This window comes from Xenopus laevis, chromosome 9_10S (genome assembly GCF_017654675.1).
Source record: "Xenopus laevis strain J_2021 chromosome 9_10S, Xenopus_laevis_v10.1, whole genome shotgun sequence".
NCBI lineage: Eukaryota > Metazoa > Chordata > Amphibia > Anura > Pipidae > Xenopus > Xenopus laevis.
Window position 1 is genome coordinate 62657213 of NC_054388.1, and position 27676 is coordinate 62684888.

General features: G+C 38.9%; 1 protein-coding gene across 1 annotated transcript in view; it reads right to left on the bottom strand.

Moving 5' to 3' along the window:
• rbms1.S (RNA binding motif, single stranded interacting protein 1 S homeolog) overlaps positions 1–27676 on the bottom strand; it is a gene marked incomplete at its 5' end in the record, with an annotated part of 103667 nt that overhangs the window by 12042 nt on the left and 63949 nt on the right. Inside the window, 7 exon segments of the mRNA NM_001086938.1 lie at positions 1839–1932; positions 2037–2086; positions 3988–4103; positions 13357–13436; positions 13988–14145; positions 23309–23400; positions 27166–27224. Of these exon segments, the coding sequence (NP_001080407.1) occupies positions 1839–1932; positions 2037–2086; positions 3988–4103; positions 13357–13436; positions 13988–14145; positions 23309–23400; positions 27166–27224 (649 nt within the window).

Genomic DNA, 27676 nt, shown 5'->3' on the forward strand with positions numbered 1-27676 from the left:
GTCTGAAAATAAACGCACTTTTCTTTTTTAAAGGAACTTGGGAAAGAGCCCTAATTATTGAGATGTTTCGTAAAAAACAAATGTTTAACTTTTCTTACTTTGTTCACTGTGTCTTCCTCGGAGGAGTTTATTTCAGGTAAATGGGAGTTTTATTGTAGTGAAAATATGTACCCTATTCTGTTATATTTTCACTGAACACTAATTTATATGTGCATATGTTTATCGATCAGTAAATATTATGGGCATCACTCATTGTATGTACACAAAATCCCTTCTTCTATGTATAGTAACCACGACCAGGAGCTGCCAAATTATTTGTCTTGGCAGATGCATGCACCACAGACAAAATGAATATCTATGTATGGCCAACACAAGGCACTATTAACTATTATTAACTATGAAGCCAACAGATACATGCAATATGATAGAGAGCTTTCAGTAATTTGTGAAGGCTAATAGCAAATGTCTATCTCTATAGACCTTATAGTCTCTCTCTCTCTCTCACTCACTCTCTCTCTCTCTTTCTCTCTCAGGCATCAGCCTTATATTCACGGTTTACTCATTCTGAAACACCACAGCCTTTCCCGATGACCTTCCCCTTCCTCAACCCCACTCAGCTTCCTCCACCAATGCAACACTTGACTCTCAGACCCACAGTTGTTTATATGCTACCTATAACTGAATGAAGCATGAGGAATGAGGAGAGAGAAGTGGTTTTAAATGACTGGCAGATAATTCCTACAGTCAAGGAAATATTCCGTAAAGTAACTTTCTCATGAGATCAGTGGTCTGTGGCTAATGATTGGCTCCTCGGCTGCATTTTTTTTGTTTTATAATGTTCAAGGTGCTCCTGGTTTTCTTCCTGTTTCCTTAATCTGAACTGTGTGAAACCATTCAAGCCCTAACCTCGGATTTTAAAGACTACAAGGCATAATGGCCACTGTTTGGCCAATTAGAGAGATGATTTCTACACAAATATTTTTGACTCTGCTAGGCATTTTGGTTTGGAGTTCTGATCCCTTAATACCATTCAGCTTTCCCAAGTCCTTTAATTGAGTGCTAAGAAATGCACATTAATTCAAACTTTAGTAATAACACAAATCAAAATCAGTCTCTTTTTGGTTTGGCTCGAAGCACAAATACTTGGGATCCCTTTGGGGTTACTGATTAACCCTAAACAAGCTCTCCGGGATGTACATTTTCATGTTCAGTTTATTTTTTACACAGTGGGGTTGGGAAGAACAGACTACACAGTGGGGTTGGGAAGAACAGACTACACAGTGGGGTTGAGAAGAACAGACTACACAGTGGGGTTGGGAAGAACAGACTACACAGTGGGGTTGAGAAGAACAGACTACACAGTGGGGTTGAGAAGAACAGACTACACAGTGGGGTTGGGAAGAACAGACTACACAGTGGGGTTGAGAAGAACAGACTACACAGTGGGGTTGGGAAGAACAGACTACACAATGGGGTTGGGAAGAACAGACTACACAGTGGGGTTGAGAAGAACAGACTACACAGTGGGGTTGAGAAGAACAGACTACACAGTGGGATTGAGAAGAACAGACTACACAGTGGGGTTGGGAAGAACAGACTACACAGTGGGGTTGAGAAGAACAGACTACACAGTGGGGTTGGGAAGAACAGACTACACAGTGGGGTTGAGAAGAACAGACTACACAGTGGGGTTGGGAAGAACAGACTGCACAGTGGGGTTGGGAAGAACAGATTACAAAGTGGGGTTCAGGAGAACAGAAAACACAGTGAAGTTGGGAAGCCCACACTTCTTAAGCTGCAATTTTATTTGTGTCATCAAATAAATGGTGACCACACACCTGGTACGTTGACACAGGAGACGCAAGATAAGGTGTGATCGATGTCTGGGTAATCATTCTGTTAGTGGCGATGCTGTACGGTGTGGGGTAAAACCTAAAACAAGAACAGAACACAGGTTTTGAATGATCAGTGAAAAATTGTGAGGATACAATTGATGTAATTAAAAAATCAGAGTTGGAAATCACCTTCTGACATACCCATTTTGAATAGCAGCAGTGGTGGGGTCATATGTAAGTGTCATGCCAGCCTGTGGATGAAAAATATATAACAACAATGTAATATATGACAACGGTACTTACTGTGTAGAAACATTCCTTTGCTTTTGTTTCCGGAATTATTGATCTGTAATTTATACTGAGCGCCAATGAGATTTACCATTTGGTAAAAATATACCTCTCGTTTTTCATGTAATAATTTGATTCAATTGTGGAAAATAATTGTTTGTATCCTTAAAGAAAAACTATACCTCCAAAATGAATACTTAAGCAACAGTTTATATCAAATGAAGTGGCATATTAAAGAATCTTACCAAACTGGTGTATATATTTAAGTAAATATTTAAGCCCTTTTCCATCTCTTGCCTTGAGCCACCATTTCGTGACTCTATCTGTGCTGCCTCAGAGATCACCTGACCAAAAATACTACAACTCTAACTGTAACAGGAAGAAGTGTGGATAGTTATCTTCTTTGATAAACATATCAATTTTAAAAATCTGGCCATAATGTTTCTGTATAAAAAAAATGGAACTCTGTTTATGTAGTCTTTTTTTGTAGCTTTGATGCAATAAGTCCATCTTGGTCAAAAGTAGTTAAGCATGAATACGCAATCCACGAACCAGGACCATATGTGTTGTTTGAACATAGTCAGCCCATTATGTAATTTCCTTTAGGTACAATAAATGGAAGTTAAAGATAAAAACCAAACGTTATAAAGCTGTATAAAAACTAAGGTTGAAATGCTCAATGGAATACACCAATGCCACGCTTGACACCATTATTTGCTGAATTTGTCCCACAAGTCAATGAATTTTACCAGGTCCAAGGTGGAGTAAAATGATGGTATACATTACAGCACTAAGATGGTGTAACAGCAAAAATACACTCCTTTAACAAACAGCAAGATTAGCTTTTTGCAACGGCTTATTTCTGTGATCACCATGCATGCCGTTTATTCAAGCATAAGAAGGTCAATAGAGCTTTATAAATACACCAGTTATTTTACGCCACTTTCTACACATATTGGTTTGGGTGTAAAATAGTTTTCACACGTCTATAATTATGCCCCATGGTGTATTTCAGCTCAGACAAAAAAAGCCTGAATGGAAGCTTATAGCCATAGTTTGAGCATTCTGCAGTAGGCATGTTCCATTCATTATGCACATTGTCCTGAGCTACCTGGCCATTAAGCTGGTTAAATAAAAAAATGAATTTCCATTTATGGTGTTGCTATGAACTAAATGAGCTTAGGTCTTGAACTTGCAAATATTCGACAGACAGGAAAAACACTGCTCCAGGAATGGATGTCAGCCCTTGAAAAGGCAGATTTCAATGCAAATCAGCATCTCATTGTTCCCTCTGCCTTCTCTATTCAACTGATTCAAAGCAAATGGTATGCAAGAGCAAAATGCTTTTATTTTCCTGTACAATTTAGAAACACGCCACTGCATATAATCTGATTACAAAGCAGAATTTTAGTAACAGCCAGAGGAAAATAGTAAATAACAATCCTTATTTAAAAAGGACACATGAGTTTTCTCATCAGATTATGGCAGCAGGGCCAATGATCAGATCATCTATTGGCGCCTACAGAGACCTGTTGGATGAGGATCGCATACAATCGATTGGATTTTCAAACCTGCCCGATTCATATCTGGCCAATTTGCAGATAAGCTGCTGACTGGGTCTGAAGGGACGGAATCAGCAGCTTAATGCTGCTTGTGTGAGGCCACCTTACTAAAGTAGGAGGAATCTCTTGATGCTTCCTTGCTCTGGTTCATCACTCATTGTGACAAAAGATGAGCAGAGATTCTCAATTGGATGACACACACCCCGGCGGTGGATTGACGGAGCCAAGAAACTCAGAGTGAGTCACACATTTAGCTAGTCATTATTCACACACCCACCATGAAGTTTTATGGAAAGACTTACAAATCTCACCTCGCCCTCTCTAGGCCAGGCTCTTCCATTCTGGATATATTTGTTCTGATTCTGTCGCTTCTTCTGTCCTCCATCAGCAAACTTGCACAACAAGGGTTCAGTGGGAGCTAGGGGACAAGCAAAACCAATAACCATTTTGCAAAAACGCAGTAAGGAGTACAGAATCAATAACAACAAATAGTTACTCATTGTAACTGTCATTTCAGGTATTTGTAGGCTTTTTATTTCAGTGAAACATTAGGTATTCATCACCTGCACCTGAACACCCTACAAAATAAAAGCAAATGTATTATTAAACTAAAATATCAGGCATTCTTAAAGATTATGTGGACATTCTCGAAGTGCACATTTAAATTCAGAAATGGCATTTGAATTTTGTGGTACTGGCTCTTTAAGGGATAGCAGGGGAAAAAAGCTAATAAATGAAACCTTGGTGGCCACTCACAGGAATATATCGTCAGTCTCAGATGACTAATCATGTTGATGAATGGTTGTATTTACAGTATGATTTCTCCGCAGAAAAAGACCTTGTAAAAAGCTTTCATTGTTCAGTGTATTGAAGACATAGTGTTTATAATATCATATGTATACAGTGTAGACCTGATTGAAGAGAAATCTAAAAAAGCAGAAATCAGCACTGTCACTCTGGTACTTTCATGTCACTTCTACACTGCCTGACACATAAAAACAAATAGTGGACAACTTTTTTCAGAGTTTAAGGGTCTACATGTGTAGGTAGGTTTACAATTTCTAACACCTGCCAATGAGAGGATTGTTGTTTAAAGGAGAACTAAACCCTAAAAATAAATATGGCCAAAAATGCTATATTTTATATATAGAACTTATTGCACCAGCTTAAAGTTTCAGATTCTCAATAGAAGCGATGGTCCAGGACTTCAAACTTGTCACAGGGGGTCACCATATTGGAAAGTGGGCTCTGAGCAGCTGTTGAGAAGCTAAGCTTAGGGGTCATCACAAATTATCAAGCAGAACATGAGGTTTGTCTGTAATATAAGCTGATGCTACAGGGCTGATTATTAAATTCTGATGCTAGATGCACTGGTTTATGTGCTGCTGTGTAGTAATTATCTGTATTAATTACTAATCAGCCTAATATTGTGACATTTATATTCTATGTGTACTGTATATTGTGAGAGGGTCCCTTAGCTCAGTAAGTGACAGCACACAGAGCATGTGCAGTGAACCAGCTACTGGGGCATCTTTGGAGACACAGATCTTCACTGCTTAAGGGCTGTGGTTGCCTTAGTCTTGTACAGAAGCTCAAAAAATAATGTATAACATTTCTAGCCTACTTTAGTTAAGTTTTAGTTCTCCTTTAAAGCACGTGTTTGACTATCACAGGAGCTTTTCGGTTTTTCTTTAGTTTAAGGGGCTTAATTATTATGCTGTGCAAAAAAAACAGCAGGATAATACACTATAATTTGGTCAATTATAGTGAGCAGAGTAGCAGTTTTTCCTGTGTGCTCCATAACTTGTTTTGTGTACACATATGAGCATGAAGCTTATAGCACTGGTTCCTAATCATTTCATTTGGAAATTGATTCTAGAAATGTATTAGGACCCAGTGCTGTGTTCTGCAACTTTAGTGTTAGTTTCATTTATAATGGGCATCTTTTTGACATGGCATTAAGACATCCAAAGGTGGTCAGTGGGGATCAGGTTTTAGAAATAACTACCTCAAAATACGAGAGGTGGAAAGAGGAAATGGGTAAATAATATGTCATTTTTTTGTGGACATGAGCCAATTTGACTTGGAAAGTTATAACTCTACCCATCCATACATTCAATTCTAAAAATCTCATAGGAATGAACAGATTTATTAAGCTCTAAATTTACATTCAGATAAATCTGCCCCTTAGTATTGATCAGTAGGTAGTGCAGTTTTCCCTATTACAATCGGACCACCAGTATGTTTGCTAAAATTTAATTGGTAACTAGTGGAGTGCCTGAGGCGAGTTTCTCAACTTGCTTCACTGGGGCAGCACCCCTGGGTTGATGTCAACTTCTCTTTCACCTTTCCAACAGTCTGGTACTCTCCTAAAACAGCACAATACAATATCTGACATCAATATAATATCTGACAAGTATTATTACTCAGCTGCTGGTTGAGTAAAGGAAAAGTTGCCATGACTTTGGATCAACTAGCAGGTTAAAAAAGTTGAAAGGTTGAACTTGATGGACGTGTATCTTTTTTCAACCTAACTTACGATGACTCATTGTGACTCCTGACTCCTTCAGTTACATTGAGTAGGAGTAACAATAGCCTCCATGAAAGCAGCTCCATCCTAAAGTGCTGGCTTTTTTCTCAAAGCATGATAATCAGTTTTTTTCTTCTTCAGGGGTCAAGTGAGCCATTTGAAGCACAAGGTTAGGTGTGACCTCCTTTTTGAATGTGGAAAGAGGATGAAAACACATTTTCTACAATTATTTTGCTTCTGAAGTTATTTCCACAACACCTGCTGTCCTTTTCTATCTTATTTTTCATTTCCTTTGGCCCTTTCCATTGCCAAGTTCTAGGTTCAATGTGAGGACATAGCACACAGTGTACATATGTCAATTCAAAGGATGACAGTGTCCATGGCTAAAGCACTTGGGGACCTTGTCAATTAGATGATATATTTGCTACAGTTTCATAATAACCCTGTTTGTGAAATACAAAGTTAGATACAATATTTCTTTGTTTTAATCCCTTAAATTTTTCAAAGAAATAAAAACTATTTTCATTTTTAAATCATATGGTTTTGAGTAAATTTCCTAGCTAAATAAATTTCATAGCAGTGAATATACCTTAAATGCCACAATTCAACACCTGTATAGAAAGCAGTGATGGGTTCCTAAACTATTTATGAATCATGATAAAAAGAGCAGAAGACAATTTCTCATTGATACTATACAACTTTGGTTAAATCTATTACCCAATGAATTTAGCTATCTCTTAGGGTGGTGACACAAGCTAAGAATGCGGGGAGATTAGTCATCCAGTGGCGACTAATCTCCCCGAAAAGCCTTCCACTGGCTAGAATGTAAATTGCCAGCGGGATGGCACTCAGAGCGCTTCACTTTCCGAAGTTGTCTCACGAGGAAACCATGGGGGACTTTGGAAATGAAGCGTTCCAAGTATCATCCCGCCGGCGATTTCCATTCTAGCCCTATAGGCTGAAGGCTTTAAGGGGAGATTAGTCGCCTGAAGAAGAGATTTGTCGATGGGCGACTAATCTACCCGGAATCTTAGCGTTTGTCACCACCCTAAGAGATAGCTAAATTCATTGGGTAATAACAACTGAAGATATGTAGCACTGTGTTTAAATGACATAATTTATTCCATAAATGTCGTATACTGTAATTATCTCACCACAATGAAAACAGTGGACAGCACTACCCTACTTGAATCCAGGTTTGTTGCTTGAAATGAATGAATTACTGATTGCTCAATCTAATCTTTAAATAGGTAGCCTTTAATCCCTGCCTGTAACCACCCATGAAGATGAACAATTATGCCCTGTGTCAATAGTTGCCAAAGAACAGACCAACTGCTTTAGTTTTAGAAGAGGCTGAAAAAGGGCATACGATTCTAACAAATATGGGGGGGGGGGCAATGTTTGCTACTGAACAACAGTTGGTATGCAACTTTGTTATCTGTGACTCCGAGTGATCATATTTGCCATATAGGTAAAGTTTCACACACACATTAAAGCATCTGTGATGCTTAATACAACTGCACCTTTAGCCTAAGGGCAAATTTTCAATGATGGCTTTCACAAGGGAAATGTTCTTGCTTGTAGTTGGTAGTTGGCCCTTTTCCATGTACCAACATATATATTATTTTTTTGGAACATTATAAATGCAGATGTTTCAGCATGACTAACACAGTTCCTGAGAATAGCCTTACAAAGTCCAGGACAATTTCACCAGTTTATCACTTATATCTATCTGGCACATGCGGCAATCCTAATGTTTGAGTATGACAATCAGGTCCTCCCCTGATATGTCTACATAGGCCCCTGCCATGGATCAATTATTGGCTTGGGGTGAACTTGGGTGTGTGGGGTGAATATGGCTCATTAAGATGCTTTAGGTTTATTTGGTTTTGACAGGTTGGGTTATTAATAGCTGTTTAACATACTGGAAGCCCTAAGTACAACTTTAAGGGTAACCATTTCAATAATAACTTTCATAAAGCTATTAGTACACACACCTATTTATAGATGTTCCTAAAAGCCAACAAAACATATGTATTTTTATAGTATGTGTATTTTATTGCCTTATTTCTATAACTACTATACAGCTAATAACTATACACTGTTCATTTCTGTTGCAACATGCCTCAACCAAGATCATAAATCTGCAGTCCCCCACACATATTGTAGGAGGACACAGACTGCAACAGCCATTTACTATTTATCCACAGCTTTTCATTTTTTAAAAACATTAACTCCTGTATAGACATTTTCTAGATCAGGGCTGTCCTACTGGCGGCCTGCGGGACACCCGCTTACTCCAGTCTTTATAGATTATATTTTTGGCTAACTAACGGTGTTAGAAACATTTTTTATTTAACCAGTATTTATTTTAACACTGAAATGTTCCTTTAAAGGGGATGTAAAGTCATTCCAGTAATTTAAGGGATTCTGATAGAATCCCTAAAAACAAGGAAGTTTACAATATTCATTTATCATTTTTTTCTAACTGTGCAAAGATAAACACCCCAGTGTCTTCAGCTCTAACAGGCATCCTAAGTCAGCCGGCTCTTTGCTTCTGCTATAATTTGACAGGTCTCCTACTACACAGTTCCCCGTGTGCAGCAGGAGCCAATTGGCAGCAAGTATGCTTGTATCTATCTGTGAAGTCTTTCACCTGACTGGCTCCAGCAAAAAGGACAGCCGGCGATGGGTTCGCTGAGGCTGCTTGTTAGAGCCGAAGACACCAGATATCTTTACAGCTGTAAGAAAAAAAATGCGTGTATACTGGAAACATCCTTGTTTTAAGGGATTCTATCAGAACCCCTTTACTTAATGGGATGACTTTACATCCCCTTTAAAGGGATCCTGTCATCGGAAAACATGTTTTTTTCAAAACGCATCAGTTAATAGTGCTACTCCAGCAGAATTCTGCACTGAAATCCATTTCTCAAAAGAGCAAACAGATTTTTTTATATTCAATTTTGAAATCTGACATGGGGCTAGACATTTTGTCAATTTCCCAGCTGCCCCTAGTTATGTGACTTGTGCCTGCACTTTAGGAGAGAAATGCTCTCTGGCAGGCTGCTGTTTTTCCTTCTCAATGTAACTGAAGGTGTCTTAGTGGGACATGGGTTTTTACTATTGAGTGTTGTTCTTAGATCTACCAGGCAGCAGTTATCTTGTGTTAGGGAGCTGCTATCTGGTTACCTTTCCATTGGTCTTTTGTTTGGCTGCTGGGGGGGGGGGAAAGGGAGGGGGTGATATCACTCCAACTTGCAGTACAGCAGTAAAGAGTGATTGAAGTTTATCAGAGCACAAGTCACATGACTTGGGGCTGCTGGGAAATTGACAATATGTCTAGCCCCATGTCAGATTTCAAAATTGAATATAAAAAAATCTGTTTGCTCTTTTGAGAATTCTGCTGGAGCAGTACTATTAACTGATTCATTTTGAGTTTTTTTTTCCTAAACACCCCAAAGAGGTGTGTCTGAATATTTAGCCTGGGGCCACATGAGTTATTGGCTAACCAGATTTTAAATCCAATAACAATAATCCAGAGGGATCAAATTATAGTTTGTGAATATACAACTTTAGTTTCTCGTAGTGCATCTGGCATAATTTATAGGGGGTGATTTTGGGAATACTGTAAATATGAAAGTGAGCAAAAAGTACCCTTTCAGCACCTGCAAACTGATTATACCAGGCCCCATAATTATCAGGAAGGTAGTACTGTACTGCTATATTTAAAAAAACATTTTTTTTCATTGTAGACCATAAATGTTTTAATTCCCCACTAAAAACATAAAATAACGAACTCCCTATAAACAGGTCTATATCTACCAAGCCAGCAGTAACCCTGGCAATGTTGCATGAACTACATGGTAATATTTTATCGCTTTACTATGCCATGCAGCTAATAAATTTCTCCCAAGAGCATGCACTAATTAGTGGTCATATATTCTACCTAGGAGGTGTGTCTGTTAATATCTTTGTGGTGAATCATGAGCACAAATTAATTTTGAAATCAGTGATGACTCATAGTCTTTGAGAAAAAACAGTTATAAATGTAAGTTCCTGTAGGGACTCGTACATTTCTTTGGAATAAAATAAATAGGAATGTCATTCATGCCTTTCATGGAATGGATTCACAAATCTCTGCCATGGTAATCAGTAAGAAAAAACAAAACTACAGTGGAACCAGTGTATAACTGGATACAATGCAAGAATAATAAGAATAATAATAATAGCCCCAACCACATTATTTTCACTGGCAGGAGCAGATAATATGAAGCTAAGTTGGGAGCACTCAAGTGATGAAAACACGTCCAACTGTTTTAAGTAGTAGCACCTTCAGAATTTAGTTTCACTTCAGGTATCAGCTTGCCTAGTCAACCATAGGGGTTATGTAGAAAATATTAATTTAGTTTTTCTATTCAACAAATACAAAAAAAAAGGTAAAGGCATGGTGGCACTTTAAGATGGCAAAGTATGGATATATCCAACATGAAATTGACTCAGTTAAGATGCATTAATGCCTGTGTTCCATTAATCTGTTGGAAACAAATAAATTACTTCTCATATGGACTTGCAATGGGCTCACCTTTCATGAATAACATTGGCCTAACCTTTCCTTGCTCAGGTCTGTTGCCTTTTTCGTTGGTTTGCTGTTGTGCTATAAATAATGAGCTTTACCTACTAGTACCAACTCATATGATACACAGAAGGTTTAATAAACCCAAGTGAAGGCAAGGACAATAAAATGACATATTACATGTCTAATGTCTAAAAAATGTAATCAATCTTAGGAGTGGCCAAGGAAGGACTTTGCATTTTACCTTTTATTTAAGATGATTGTAAACTTCTTTCTTAACTTGTAACTTTTTTTCTTAAGCTTGTTAATAAAATCATTTCTCTCCCTGAGACTATTTTCAGTCCACATTTTATTCTCTGTGGCCGTGTAAAATAATAATCTGACTCCAAATCAATGCTCATGGACCCCTGATCAAACAGCCTAAAGAGATTCGATATCTTATTTTACTTATGTTGGACAATTAAAAGATACAGGTAAAATCTCCAACATTCACTTGTCCTGCTGTAGAAAGCAGCCCTTTCACGGTCTTCTGTTTTATGGTTGATGGGACATGCAAAATTATCTGGAATGCACCATTTTATCTGTAGGAGCAGGATCTTAACACCTGGCATAATTATGGATCTGTCCTTTTAGACTTCCCAAAGAGCCTGGCATAAGCAGTCAAGTAGGGGAATACAAAGCATTAATTTCTCCTGTCTCTGTGTTTTTTACATGGCAGTTAAGGCCACAGAGATCAAGTATCAACATACATAAACTATACTGGTCCTAGCTGGAAGAGTGGAGCATAACATGACTATATACATATCCAAACACCAATATGGCTCAGTAGTAATATAATATTTATATTTTATAGTGCCCAATCACATAAATAATACATTAGCTTATTATAATTTGAACCAAGAACATCTACTGGCTACATATTTACATCTCTACAAATGAGTCGAAGAAGTTAACACTCTTTGGCTCTCTAATTTCTCCAAATAGCAACAGCATCACCGATTTATGGCCACAGTGCTTCATGGGTACTGTTTGGGGAGGGGGTGGGAGGAAAAGTTTACAAGTACATTAGAGAACATTAAAGACAGATAATGGGCAAAGGCCATGGAGTGATCCTGTTCATGCTTCTTCGCTCTTTAAATTTCCAAGGGCAGATGCACGCGCAGTAGAATGAAATAGCCAGCTTTTTCATTAAAGTACGGCTTTTTGCTCTAATGCACATGCGCAGCCGCAAGCTGAAAGAAAGAAGGAAGAGGGTAGTCCCATGATGCTCGCAGTTTAATGCTGATAGGAGCACCGGTCTATAGTGTCAGGTAAGCAAATGCAATCACTTGGGGGTGCCTAACGTTTGGCACCTCCAAGTATAAAATAACTTTCCTTCTCTTTTAAACTCACTTCACAGCAAGCAATGTCAGCTGCCAAGTTTCTAAACAATGGTGTTCTGATTGATGGGCCTGGGTGAGTAGGGTTGGCCACACACAGGCCAATTGCTTACATTCACTCCAGTCACTTCTGGGAAAACTATATTATTATTGCCCATTATTTATGTAACTCAAACACATTTATAGACATTGCTCATCATTCACATCAGTTCCTGCCCCTTTCACAAAGCATACACACCATAGTCAGTTTCATTAGCAGCCAATGTTTTTGGAATGTGAAAGGAAAAGCATACATTGGAAAACATACAAACTTTTTAGTCGACAGTGCCCAGGCCAGTAAAATGAATGTTGGACACAATAATGATCAGAACCACACCCGACCCGTCCCTACTTTAATGTCATTGAAGAGGGCAAGGCAAGTGTGAGTATATAAGCAACATGCTATCGCTAGTGGGGATGGGGAGTGAGGAGAGGTTGGGGAGCATCTGAGCTGGAGATTATTACAGACTGCCACCCTTCTGGGAGCAATTGGTCCGACCAAACCCAATTGACCCACACATCATTATAGTTTGCAGTCCATATCTGACCAATTACTCCAAAGTCACTAAAATAACCTTTACAATTAGAGTATTTAGATGACATTTTAGCAGTGAAGGGGGCAATAAAATATGAAAATAAATTATGAAGGACTTAAAAAAGAGGAGGAATCATCAACTAAAAAAATACAAAATGTGCTTTTGAGGGGGAAATTATGCAGAGTGGAGATGAGGTAACATCAAAACAAAAATACTACTGTGAATTTAATAAACCAGAATATCCAGGATATGATGTAATGGATATAAGGTTTCATGAGAGCATTCCCCAGAAAACTTGATTATATATAATATCTTCATTAGATCATGAGTGGTCATGCACTACGGATTTGCTTCAGACATCACCCACTGTTATACAACTGCCAGAACCAATGATGAGGAGCTATTTATTCTTTATAATACAGCTGGCCTTAATTAGCTAGGTTTCCCCTGGTCCTCTAACCCATAGGACAGAATGAGCATTATAATTAATGGAAGCAGACATCTGATTGATCAGTATGGTTAATGTGGCAAACTTTGCCAGTGTTGTAAAAAAACTTCCTGAATATTCAAGGGTCAAGCAGAAATAATAATTTCAGGAAAAATATGGTACATACCAGAAACTCCAGGAAGAGGTTTAATGAATTTTCCATTAAAATGACTAATCACGGCTTCACATTTCTCTGTAGATTCCATCCTGTAAGAGAATATAAATTAAGCCTTCCATTAGTTGTGAACTCTTACCTGGAAATTATGGAACACACACAGTCAAAAAATAATTGTATTAAACATGTTGGGTAACAACGTATTGAGCAGTGATGTGTGGTGCCCACTGCCTAGTACATAAGTAGCACTAACTTGCATTCCAGACCTCTTAATAAACAGAAGATCTGAGCAAATAAATTCATGTTGCCATACTTGCAGTTTCACCATTTCCCACTACAATTTCCATACATATATTCAGTAGAACCACGCAACATTACGAACATGTGATTTTCTTTTTCCCTAGAGATGCACAGACTGGGAGAGTAATTACAACAAGGGATGCACCGAATATACGATTCGGTTCGGGATTCTGCCTTTTTCAGCAGGATTCGGATTCTGTTCGGTATTTCCCCTAATCTTTCGCGAAGGATTCAGGGTTTCGGCCGAGGATTTGGTGCATGCTTAATTACAACAAAAGCATAAAACAAATGTTGAGAGGAAGGGTGATAGTTTAATGTAACACATATATGTAATGAGTCCTACCTTGCAAACCCAACCCCACGGCTGGTACCACTAGAATCACGCAGTATTCTTGTAGAGATTACTTGTCCAAAGGGTTTAAGCATACTCTCCAATTCTTGCTCGTCCATAGAAAGAGGCAAATTCGATATGTACAAATTGGTTGGGTCTTGTTCCTGTTGCTGTATCAAAGAGGAAAACATAACATGAAATATATGTATATTTATGGTGCATCCTATGTACTGCAAATGCATATACACATCGTGTAAGCAGTTATGGACAAGACCGTCTCGTCCCAAGTGAATCTACTACATCTAGGTTTTGCTTTAAAATAAATCTTGCCATAGTGATCCATGGCTGTACAGTCTATGCAATCTCTTAAAGTGACCTTTTTACTAGTGTCCTTTTCTACTAAATATTCAGGCATAGGTTGAAGATGGTATATTATGGTATATTAGTATATTCTGCAGATGATATATAATGGTATATTATTATAAATATATATTATATGTAATAATTTCTTTAACTAAAGGTGGCCATACACAGGGCAATAAATGCCTTAGACTTTTTTTGCCAGTTCATTGGCTTATTAGCCAGTCCAAATAATATCTAGCTGAAAATTGGGCAGACATAAATCAAGCAGGTTTAATTTTTCCATCTGCATTGATGTGGTCCTCATGCAATGCCACTCTAGGCCCCTCTGTACATCTCTATATGATCCAATCACTCAGTGTGTGGGTGGCCAAACAGATCTCATATCTGCGTGTTTGGCAACTTCACCTAATGAGCACATCTGGCAGTGTATGGCTATCTTATGAAAGACTGTTGTTAGAACATATTATAGGTAGGTAGTCATCAACTAATATTATCTAGTAACATCAAGATTCAAAAAGGAGGTAAATAAATAACACACAATTAGATTTAGACAGTGTAAAATATAATAGGTATTATAGAAATTTATGATGGAGATTATAAATGTCTTTGGAGTTGCAACCTTGCTAATTCTGCCTTTTTTTCCCAGCATAACTTTACTCAACAACTCGGTTTACTCAACAACGGTTTTCAGACATAAATATAAACTTTGAGTACAGTCTCCCCTGAATTAGCAGGAGGTGGAAATGAAAGAAATAATGTATGTTTTCACCATCAGTAACAAGGGTGATCCCCTGTGCATTGCAGTGAACCGAAAAGAATCAATCACTATACAGAACACAGTGTTTATTTCCTCTAGGACGTGTGAGACTTCCTCGCCGAGAGAAACAGAGTCAGCAGAAAAGATGGCAATGAAAGGGGATTGTTTAAATTCTATGGTGCACGTGACCTGTCATTCCAAGACAATGAGAGAGCCCTTGAGAGAGAGACAGAATGTATCCTTGTCAAAACCTTTATCCCCCTCTCAATGAAAGAAGAGTGTAAGGTAGCTTTAATCATGTTCACCAAATAATGCGGAGGCCTGGGAGTGTTGGATAATTACTCTCTTCTATTCTTTCTAATATCCCACTGTGAATAAGTGTCCCACCCTTTGCTGAGAGATTGCTCATGTGTAAAGAATTCCACTAGTACTTTTTTTTACAGCACATGGCAAACCTTGAATAGAGGCGTGCAGAACATAGCTGAAATCCTTCCTAGATTTTCTTGAGATTGAATACAATTATTATTATTATTTTTTTTTTTTAATTTTAAATATTTTTCTGAGCAGAGCTTGGCGGCACAGCAAAATATTGTAGAGCAATGTGTTCCAAGGCTTGTGAATTTGAAGATGGTGACACAAGACAAAAGGGAAAAATATAAAAGGTGTGCTGAGCGTGGCATCAACAGTTTAAACAAACCACTGCACTTCTGAAAGTCCAAGCCCACTTTAACATCACCAACACAAAATAAAATTGAAATGTTCAGATTTTTATATGTTTCTAAAACGGAATGAAGCATTAAAATGTGGAACGATCCAGAGAGAATAATGATACATGGGAGAGCAGCTGACTAGGTCCACAGCAAAAATGCAGTCCTTCAGCCAAAGTAGAGCCACCTGTACAGCCCCAATTAATTCTATTTCAATGATAAATACAAATAAATGCTGCCATCTCGCAAATATTTAGTTTCCCAACTGCCTTCTCAGTCACCCCCACTCCACACTGCCCCCAACAAGTACTTTGATGTTTTAAATGCACTAAGCTTTGGTAGGATGCGTTTCAGAGTACAGGCTTTGAATGGGTGCCAGTGTGGATTCCAAACCACAGAAGACATGGCCGCCTGATATATTTGCAGTTTTGGGAAAAAATGGCCTTAAAAATACACACTAATGTCTGTGGAACAAACTGTGCCATATAAAATTTTTAGCAGGGTGCCTATCAGGGGCGTAACTATAGAGGAAGCAGACCCTGCGGCTGCAGGGGGGCCCAGGAGGTATAGGGGCCCCACGAGGCCCTAATTCATATACAATTTCAATAAATATTGGAGAAACAAGTCAACCTCTAAACATTTTGGGGGCCTGAAAAATAATTTGCTGTGGGGCCCAGTAATATCTAGTTACGCCACTGGTGCCTTTGTACTTACCACACAGTGTGAAAAATAAAAACATTTGTGCAGCCAATTTTTATTCTATTATACATTCACTTGATTATACGACTTTTTTGTCCAATGTGAACCAGTTGTACTCTCTCTCTCTCTCTCTTATGTACACCATAATCAGGCTCTACCCACTTACAAGAGGGCGATACAGAAATTCTAGACTTTACAATTACTACTCACAGAGCCGAGTAAATTTTGTCATTTAGTTGGATCTCAGAACAGTGCAAGTGTTTTGTTATCACTAGAAATCTGCAATTGCTCATAGTTACTAATTTCCATACTGCAGTAGCATTTGATCAAGGAGTCGTACAACCCACACCCTGCATAAACACCATAAATTAAAGTCACACCTAGGCACACCCCTATCCTCACTAATATAGTGTAGAAAAATCCAATCACAGAGTCATATGCTCAGATGTAAGACAGCTGCAGATTGCAATATCAGGCTGTTTCAACTTGGATAAACAGACAGCGCTCCAATAATTTGAAGGCAGATCCAAACAGAAGTAGAACATGTTCAGCCCTCATTGCGTGCTTGGTTTGCGAATAGTACATGCACATATGTCTCTATAATGACTTGAGGAAGCAATACAAGGGCTAACAGGGTACACTTTTTACCAGATTGGCCCACAGGCCAAATGGACCTAGAATGTTCAAGGGACCAGACACAACAAAGACAACTTCCAAAAACAGTATGAAGCTGCCAGCATGGTGCAGAAATAACACAGACCATATTGGTGCATAAGTGGCCAGCTTTAGATGTTGTTGTGCCTCAAGAATAACCAGAGCGTGGATGAATAAGTCTGTAGTTGTGCTCCCTTCCACCTTCCCAAGCTCTCCTGCCATAGAGCATATTCCAATTCTTGAGGTTGGTACCCCAAGACAGTTTGTTTTTTCTCATTGTATAAAAGGTAAGGTTTAGTTTTCCTTGCGTAGATAGTGTCTTCTAACAAAAGAAATTACATATACAAGCAAGATCCACCATATTGCTTAGCGTTGATGGTGTATTGTCCATAGACTTCTATAAAACAGCACCACAAGTGGTGGGGGATATAAAAGTGCTGTTAAGCAGAGAAGGGATTTCCTGTGCATACAATTTGTCGAATATCTAGGAGTATATAATAAGGGAAACCCCTTGTTTATGAATCATGTATATTTTTTTCTTTAAATATGCATTTCATGAGTCATCTTCACCGATGTTCCCGTGTATTCCAAATACCGACATCGGCGTCAGCCGATAATGATATCAACATTTATAAACAGATGGGACTGAATGTTGCTGTCGTTGTGGGGATCATAATTTCCTACTAGGATCATTAAGCCTAAATTGGATATTTGAATACGCCATGAGACAGCTTTCAAATTAGAGCAGATATTTTCAAAAGTGGATGGATGGCATGAACGCACACAGAGGGGATGGATGGCAAGAACACACTGAGCTCACCGCTTCTCATCAGCGCAAACAGGAGTGGGGGTGGGGGGGATATAGTGCACAAAATACATTAAATATTGTCAGACCTTTGCAAGGAATAATGAAGGCGGAAAAGGGGTGTTTTTTAAATTGCAGTACACAAGAATCATCTGAAAGAAATTAACAAAACCTCCCTGTGCGTGTGGAACCGTTCCTAAAATGCAAACGCAAGAGAGGGGGCGGGGGTTTGTAATTTTTGCAGAACTGAAAGACATCTGTTTTTTTTTCCCTAGCTCAGAAGGGGTCACCAGCGCACGGATCACCACTCACTACCATGTGACCCAGCACTGCTCTCAGCATGGAAGATCCCCTGGCAGATACAGGGCAGATGAAACGCCTGTCTCTCTCACTGAGAAAATATTCTCAGTCCTTCAGCCTGCTTCTCATTTATGGGCCATTTGTAGGTTGACTTTAAAGGGGAAGTGTACCCTGCTTTTGACTTTGCGTTTTAAGTATTTTTCCCTTAAAGGATGATATTGTTTTGTTGAATAAAACTATTCACTTTATATCTGTGAGCACACCTGTGTGTATTCGAGCTGAGGCTAGCATGTTACACAGGGACAAAAGCTGAATTTGGCTATGACCTAAATTGAAGTAGAATAACACATGGATTGGACATTTTTATTATATCTGTCTGAAATATCATAAGTAATATAACTAATTTATATAACGTGTAATAATGTTCTAAACAAGACAAATCCACTTTTGGGAATTGATGTCTTTTGACTCCACTCTGGAAAATCCCTCTTTAGAGCAGAAAGCCCCTAACACAATAAGACCAATGTATCGAAGAACAGGGGAATACCTGCTTACTGTGTAAGGATCCTTTTTCTGCATTATTTCACTAATGGCCATTAGCAGTAAAAGCAACAACCCCTTGACTTCAAGATTATGGCCTGTTGGCTTCTCATTAGGGGGTTTATGACTCTACAGAAGCAGATCTGTTAACTCTCCCACGTTTGCTGGGTGTTACACATATTTCTATGGACAGAGCAGAGGCATGGCTAAAAATGAACCCAGGCTCCTATAGGTGGAAGCTGATGACTCTGTAAGAGAGGATAAAGGATAGATTAAGGGTGAAACAGTATACTAGGCCAATAAAACCTCCAGGGAATCTACCAGCAAGAATGCAAAATAAAAGCCATGAATTAAATATCTGTACTGAAAATATATTGGCTATTGAACAATGGAATAATATCCAATTGTGTAGCCAAGTGTCCCCAATGTGAGAGTCGGTTGTTCTGTAATCTTAACGGGTATGGATGTTAGATGGTTGCTAACGTAAATATAAAATTGTAGCATGATGAGGCCTTTTCCCAATTTCACATGCAGAAGTAGAAGCATATTTACGCCGTACATTGGCTATCACTTGTGGCTTTGGTAAATGGCAAAATATTGCTCTGGGCCATGATTTTCTATGCAGCTTCCTAAAACTGGGTCTGGTACTACTGGGTATTATTCTCAGAAATCTCCAAATGATGGTAAAACCATAATCTATGGAGCCTATTGTAAAAGGGGTTATTCACCTTCAAAAACTTTTTTTCAGTTCTGTGGTTTCCACACTGTTCTCCATAAACAAAGAATTTTTTCAATTGCTTTCCATCTTTTATTTTTTACCATTTTCCCAAAATGTAATGTTCCTGTCTCTAGTGTCTCAGTCTGACAGCTCAGCAATCAGGAGCAGATTCTGAATGGTTACAATTTGCTACAATAGTTGATACATATTTTAACAGCATCTGTGGAATATTAGCAACTATTTTATCAGTTTAATGAAGCTCAGGGATTCTGCTCAGAAGGGACAGAGATAACAAATGTATCAACTAAATGTATCAATTTAGAACAGTTAAAGAGTAGGCGACCATCCCAGAGCAGCTTTAGAAGGTGAAAAATTAATTTTTACACTATTAGAATAGAAAGTAACTGGAAAAAGTCTTCTGGTGAACAAATTGAAACCAACTGAACTGAAAAAAAGTGTTGGAAGGTAAACAACCCCTTTAAAGGAGAAGGAAAGGTTAAAACTAAGTAAGCCTTATCAGAAAGGTCCATCTAAATATACCAATAAACCCCCAAAGTAGTGCTGCTCTACAGTCCCCTGTCAAAAGAAACACTGCATTTCTTTCCTTCTATTGTGTTCACATGAGCTTCTGTATCAGACTTCCTGCCTTCAGCTTAAACCTCATTGCCCTGGGCAAGAGCATGCTCAGTTTGCTCCTCTTCCCCCCCCCTTCTCTACTGTAATCTGAGCCCAGAGCAGGGAGAGACTCGGGCAGGAAGTGATGTCACACCACATTAATACTGCAGCTCCTATCCTAAACAAACAGAGAGTTTCTAGAGCTTTTTACTCAGGTGTGGTAAAACATTCAACAGAATAAATATAGCATTCTAGCTTGCACTATTGCAGCTAATCTATTGGCAATAAAATGCCTCCGTAGCTTTCCTTCTCCTTTAAGTAATACATTAAAATTTTTAAAAAGTATTTATTTTCTCTGTAATAACAAAACAGTACATTTTACTCTATGTTTATTTAATGTTTAAATGTTTTTAGTGGCCTTAAGCTGGCCACAGACGCAAAGATCCGATCGTACGAATCAATGTACGATCGGACTTTCCCATCTCCCGACCTGCCACTAACCATTCAGATCAAAGTCTTACTATTTAGATCGAATAAAGTAGTTAAAGAACAGATGAGCCGATGTTCTTCCCCTGACAGCAATCGTACGATAGTTATGTACGACAAATGCTAGTGACAGTCTCCCTCCGAAAATCATACGATCGGCAATACACGCAGAGATATTATCGGCAGCCGACAGAAATTTTCTAACCTGTCTGATCGACCAAACGACCGATCTCCGTCGGACGAAAAATTTCGTGACTCTCCACACACGGTCCGAAAATCGTACGAATCCTCGATTCGTACGATCGGATCTTTGCGTCTATGGCCAGCTTTAAAGTATAGTATGAATTACAGAAAGATTCTAGGCCCCAAGCATCCAAATTACAGATCCTACGTCCCAAGCATTCTAGATAAAAGATCCTATACCTGTATATAATTTACAGTGACTGTTCAATGTGCTTGCATAGGGGAATACATTCAGAAGGCAATGTGTTCTTTATTCAAGAAAGTGTTTAGTGTGCTTCAGGGGGGTTTCCATTTTATTGGGCCTGTGCCATTTGATCTGTAAATTTCTCATTTATCAGTAGTGAAAGGAAAGTGAGAACAGGATGGGCACAATCAATACGGCAACAGTCCTCTTTCTTTTTTTATCTATTAGCATCTGCCCAAACATGGATTTGCTTCTGTAGCTCTAATGCAAAACACTCATGTCTGCAGTTTCCTCCTTATTTCCTTTCATGTTTCTTTTATAATCCAGAGAAATCAATCAGATTTACAGATTAAGCACCAAACAGGCTTTGGTTTCAAAGGAATTGCTGTTCACCGGGTAGTCGTGCATTTTAAGGACATTATAATACAATGGAAATGATTCCAGCAAACTGGTTCTCTGGAAGTGTCAACAGTCTGTTGTTTTTAGGAGACCCTTAACGGTTAAATCTTCCTTCTGATAAAGCCAAGTGTGAAGATTGCTGTTGTAATTATTATTTAGATAATCTGTTTCTAAAGGAATGTTTTTTTTCTGTAAACAAACAAAATTATGAAGGCAAAGCTTACTGTGAGTGCAGAATATTCGGTCTCTGTATATCTACATGTAAATTTAGGGCCATAAATCTTTGGACAGAAACAACTTTTTTCTAATTTTGGTTCTGTACATTACCACGATGAATTTTAAATGAAACAACTCAGATGCAGTTGAACTGCAGACTTTCAGCTTTGATTCAGTGGGTTGAACAAAAAGATTGCATAAAAATGTGAGCAACTAAAGCCTTTTTTGAACACAATCACTTCATGGGATTTGTTCTGCATGACAGGGACCTTAAGATAACTCTCTCCTCAAGCTAAATACCTTTGTAGGGATGGTTAGACAGGAGCACAGAAAAGTGAAATCAATCAAGAACCCCCAAGTCAACTGAAAGCACAAGTATTAAAGAGAAAACAAGACAATAATCGCTGAAGCTGAAAGCAGGAGGACATATACACTACAGGGGTCCCCAACCTTTTTTACTCGTGAGCCACATTTAAATGTAAAAAGAGTTGGAGAGCAACACAAGCATGAGAAAGTCCACGGGGATGTCAAATAAGGCCTTTGATTGGCTGTTTGGTAGCCCCTATATGGACTGGCAGCCTACAGGAGAGTCTGTTTGGCAGTACACCTGGTTTTTATACAACCAAAACTTGCCAAGCCTGGAATTCAAAAATAAGCTCCTGCTTTGAGGCCACTGGGAGCAACATCCAAGGGGTTGGAGAGCAACATGTTGCTCGCAAGCTACTGGTTGGGGACCACTGCACTACATGTTCTCAGAGGTTTCTACGGGGCCCAGAAATATAAAGAGTGTTGGAGATGGTTTTGACTGGAGCGCAGTTAAAAATATGTGCATGTAAATTTAGGGCATCATGACTAGTAGCCACAAGTAAAAGCAATGGTATGGCCAGCATAAAACTTCTTCTGCACATTGTGACTCGTTGCCTAAAACGCAAGTGCAGCAAACTGACATTGTTCTGCTCAGCTGGAAAAAGTAAATCTCAGAAATGTTCTGCACTGGAGATTCTTTAATGAAAATCTCCCATCAATATGTGTAGCTATCTGTCTAGGCAGCAGCTCCCACTGTTTCACATATGGTTTTCCTTTTTGTCAGATTGGACTCCTGCCACAAGTCTAGCTATTAACTCTTTGCGCAAACATGAAGAGGTCTCCTCCACAATGGACTGAAATAAGGATCAGGCAAACGGAAACATCAACATTTTACACTTCGAAGGACCCCAGTTTTACTTAGCACCTAATGCATGACCCTTTTACAGATGCATGTGCTAGAAATTCCCCTCCCAAAGTCTATTATCCCCACGACTACTATAGTTGCCATCTCTCTCTACTATACCTGATATGCCACAGTCCCTTCCCAGAGGCTATTATCCCACTGCTACTATAGGCATCATGATTATACCTGCTATCCCACCGCCACTGCCCCTTTTCAGAAGCTCTTTTCCCCACTGCTACTATAGGCACCATCTCTCCCTTCTGTACGAGCTATCACACAGTCATAATACCTTCACAGAAGCCCATATCCCTACTGCTAGCACAATATATCCCTAATATGACTCATGGGAGAGAAGCATTCAGATAAAATCTGTTTTACCTGTACTTTTAATTAATGGGTAGTGTTGAACAAAGACTGTTAAAATAATTTAAGCATACCTTTGCCATCTGTGCTTGGACTCCAGAAGCCTTTAATGCAGAAACAGCTTTCTGGGCAGCTGCTGGACTGTCAAAGTCTACAAAACCATAACCTGCAAACAAAAAGCATAAGAGTTTATAAGGAGAAGCACAGGTTGTGTCAATATATCATTATCCTTAATTGAAATAGAGTTAAAATGGCAGTGCATTTTAGTGTGTAGGAGGAAACCGGAGTACCCAAAATGTTCCCATGCATACAAACATCCAGAAGGAAATACTGTAGTCAGAAACAAACTCTGGACCCCAGTGCTAACTACAAAGACTTGCACAGCAGGCAAGTGAATATATTGAAATAAAAGATAAGATGTGATTCCTCATTATACAATGGGGTTTTTGAAGCTTACCATCACTACAAAAAGGGTTAAATAAAAGGGAGAATTTAATTTTAGCAATTAAAGAATGCAAAGGAATTATATTAAGAAAACCTATTAACACACGAGGAACACATGAAGAAAACTTTTATCACATTGTATTAATACTGTCAGGGGTTACAGTGCACTACAGAGAATTAATACAAACTGCAATTCCCATGATTTTGAGTTATTATAAATAAACCTCAGGATCCTGGGAGTTGCTGCAAGATTACAATTACTTTGGTTTATATACATATTTAAAATGCTAAGATTCTATATTATTGCCCCCAGGGTGGTACAGCAGATGCTTGTCAGTAGACACACATAGACATTGCTATTCTGAGACAATCTACAATTGGCCTCTATAGAATTAGACATTGCTATTCTGAGACCTTCTACAATTGGCCTCTATAGAATTCTAAGTGATAAAAAGTGCCAATTACAATCTCTTTTTAAGAATCATTTTTATTGTTGCCAGGGGTCAGTAACAGACAACCAGGCAGTATTTTAAATTCCATTTTGGAGAGCAGAATCACCATTCTGGCAGAGCAGGATCATTCAAACACAATAAAAGAAATGAAAAATAAAAACCAAGGTCAATCACGAATCTGAGAAGCCACACTCCTGATCCACTAAGGCCACAACTATATTTTGTTATGTTGTGGCAAATGGGTGTTTACTTTATTTTTTTTTTTTTTTAAAGACTTTTAAACATTGTCTATGAAGCTTAACAATATGTGTCTGGTAAGCAAATTAGGGGTGGGAAGGGAAAAACATCTTAGACGTTTTGCAACAAAAAGTCAAGCGATTTTCCTCCCTGCCCCTAATTTGCATATGCAAAATAGGATTTGGTTCGGCCGGGAAGAAGGATTCGGCCAAACCAAATCCTGCTGAAAAAGGCAGAATCCTGGCCGAATCCCAAACCGAATTCTGGATTCGGTGCATCCCTAATCAGTAAACAGATTATCATCTTTTAGCACGAGTGATCCAACCCTAGTCAGCTTGCGCATCCCTAATGCACGGCAATGGAAAATAAAAATACATTTCAGCGTTTTGGAAAATATGACTTTAACTTTCCTTTCCGTATCAAATCCCTCCCTGTACCGCCTAATAAAATAAACGTATCCCCCAGGTGCCAATATGGATGAAATGCAATCAGCTAGGCTTAAAGGCCATAATTATCCTTATTAGGCTCTTGGGGTCCCTGGGTGGCCCTCAAGTGGTTACTGAACTACAATCAGAACCCCATTGGGTTTTTTTCAATGCATAAGTTCCTTTAAAAAAAACATGCTCTATACTGACCCTCTTAACAACCCTGTCCTGCTTACTCGTGGGTCAATGGTGAAATCTTAGTCATTTGACTGAATTCTTTCCTTGGCTCAGCTCTACCCCCCACTTTATTTTTATACTCAGGAGGAACTGTCAGTGTTACAAATAGCAGGGAACATGACGCCTTCCTATTTCCAGCATCCTGTTCCTTTCCGTGAGGCAGCAGTAAACGATATTTAGAGCAGGAATAAGGAGAGAAGCAGGTCAGGGCAAAGAATTCACGTGATGAATGACTAGGGAAAATAAAACGGGCAAGGAATGATTTGTCTGTTAATTACAGGAATGGAAGGTAGCCTTAGCCCCTTCATTTGGAGAACAAAGAGGAACTTAACACGGAGAGGCTGAACCTTTAATTAAGTAGCGCTTGAACTGACCCGCTTCTAATTAACCCAGACAATTTGAGCAGTGTAATCTAGTCCAATAATTAGTACTTCTGAATGGGTTGTCTAACGTCCGAAGGCTCAGTGGCTTCTACTATAAATAATAAGGTTGCAGTCCATGAGGGAAAACTGTAAACCAGATTTGGCTTCAGAGTTCAACCACACCCCATTACCCAAATTTACATTACAGGGTTGAATCAGATGTTGCTGCCTGCTGAAAGAGTTGCGTGGTATCTCAAGTAACCATGATGAAAACCCTGCTTGCAAGTGGCTACCATGGCACCTTTTGCTACTTACCAGCCTATTTTGCAGTGTGGTGAAGTAAAGCTGGACTTGGGTATGTTTTATGTGCCCAAGTGTTTGGCCACATCAAGCTCCAAGTCACACAATAAAATACACGGGACCCTTACAGATCCATCTGGAGAGAACCCCTTCCACAACCCAATGCAGTCCTTGCCTACCAGGACTTTCCAGCCTTCCAGATGAGGCCTGATTAGATTCTGATTGTAGAAACCGTAATTCTAGCCCACTGTTTCTCAAATTGTGAAATGATCTCCCACTGTATGGCAAACTCACAGTTGTGTTCTGACGATTTCCAGCTATAGAATAAAGTCAGAGGACTGCTGTTATCGATAGTCACTGTTTATATTTATCGCCTTCACCTCTCTCGGAATGATGGGACTTGAAGTACAACAACGGCTTCATGTTGGATATTCTCACTGGGGCACAGCATAGAAGTTTTAATAAAAGTCACCTATATTTTATGGCACCTGCATGAGGAAGTTGCCTTTTGTGAAGCACTACCCTGCTAGACTTCCTTTCATTCACATCAAGAAGAGGCTGGCTCTTTCCGTGTGAGGGGAAGACTTATTTTCAGTTCTCCGGCGGAACACTGCATGGTACCCTCGTTCCTATAAACATTATGCTAGAGGCAGATTTTCTGTTTTGGCACATAGTGCACTTGGCCGGGAGCCCTCCTGAGTAATGTACAAGCATAAGGATATTGTAACCGTCATAAACACAGCACGTTACATGATGCCTTGCACACCCTTTTCCCATTCCTATTTATCATGGAGTAAAGCGACAGGTCTGACAAAAGGGATTAAGGGTGAACAGAGAGCAGCAAGTTTATTTATTTTTTCTTTCGGCTAATTGTTTCCAAATGCTTCATGGGGTTGCGTAAGTGTGAGAAACGTCTTATTTAAAAGCCAAAGACACAGAGGTTCCCTTTAATTATCCAGCCATTTACAAGCTAAAAGACTAGGCTTTTATTTGGTGCCAAAGAGGTGAAGTGCAAGATAAGGCATCAAGGAAACGGTCGCCACATTTAACAGCCACCCATTCATAAGACTTTGTTGTCCAATGAATGAATATTTTACTTAGCCCTTTAATATGTGGCCATCTATCACAGGCACAGGACTGCTGGGACACTTTCCAAGCAATTAAAAAGAATATCCTCCACCCAAAAAATTATTTAATAATGATGCAAATATCCACCATACTAAACAATTAGCTCTAGGGTTGGTAGTCAGCTAACTGCAAATACCCCTACCCACTATAAGGTTATATACGCTGTACTGGTATTTCAACACAATTTCAATTCAGTGTAAGAGTGATCAAGTACAATCCAATCAAGGCATTAAAGTCACATTTAAAACAAGGGAAAAAGGCATTTAATTCAAAAGGCCAAGTGAGCAATAAACCTCATGACTAAAATAACCTACACATTCCCATATGGCAATCATTGCACACTCACCTTTGCATTTGTTTGTTGTCTTATCCAAAATAGCCTTTGTGGAAACGATTTTCCCATACCTAGAAGGGAAGTCAGAAAACCATTAGCTTCTTTGCTTGATTTCTCAAACTTTTGCAAGAATTCATTTGAAGGGGTTTATTATGCCAGTTGTGTACCGTAAATTATTTTCCTCAGATTAAATCTGGGGGTCAGTACTGCAGCCCAATAATTAGTTTGGAAAATTATGTCTTTTTTTATCAGTATATATAATTAATAGATAAAATCTATTATTCCCAGGACTTGATATACAAAGAAAGGACTTTTTTCAAAGTGCTACAGCAGCTCCAAATAAAAGCCTGTATGCTTAGGGACTGTATTAGCAGTCAGGTTGCTGTACACTACACTAGAGGAAGAACATACAACTTTTGGAACTTCATAGTTATTGCAGGATAGTTGTGGCCTGTTCAGTGTGTATGTGTGTATGTGTGTAGTTCCATTCCCTGGATATTCAGTGCTGGGAACTGTAGAAATT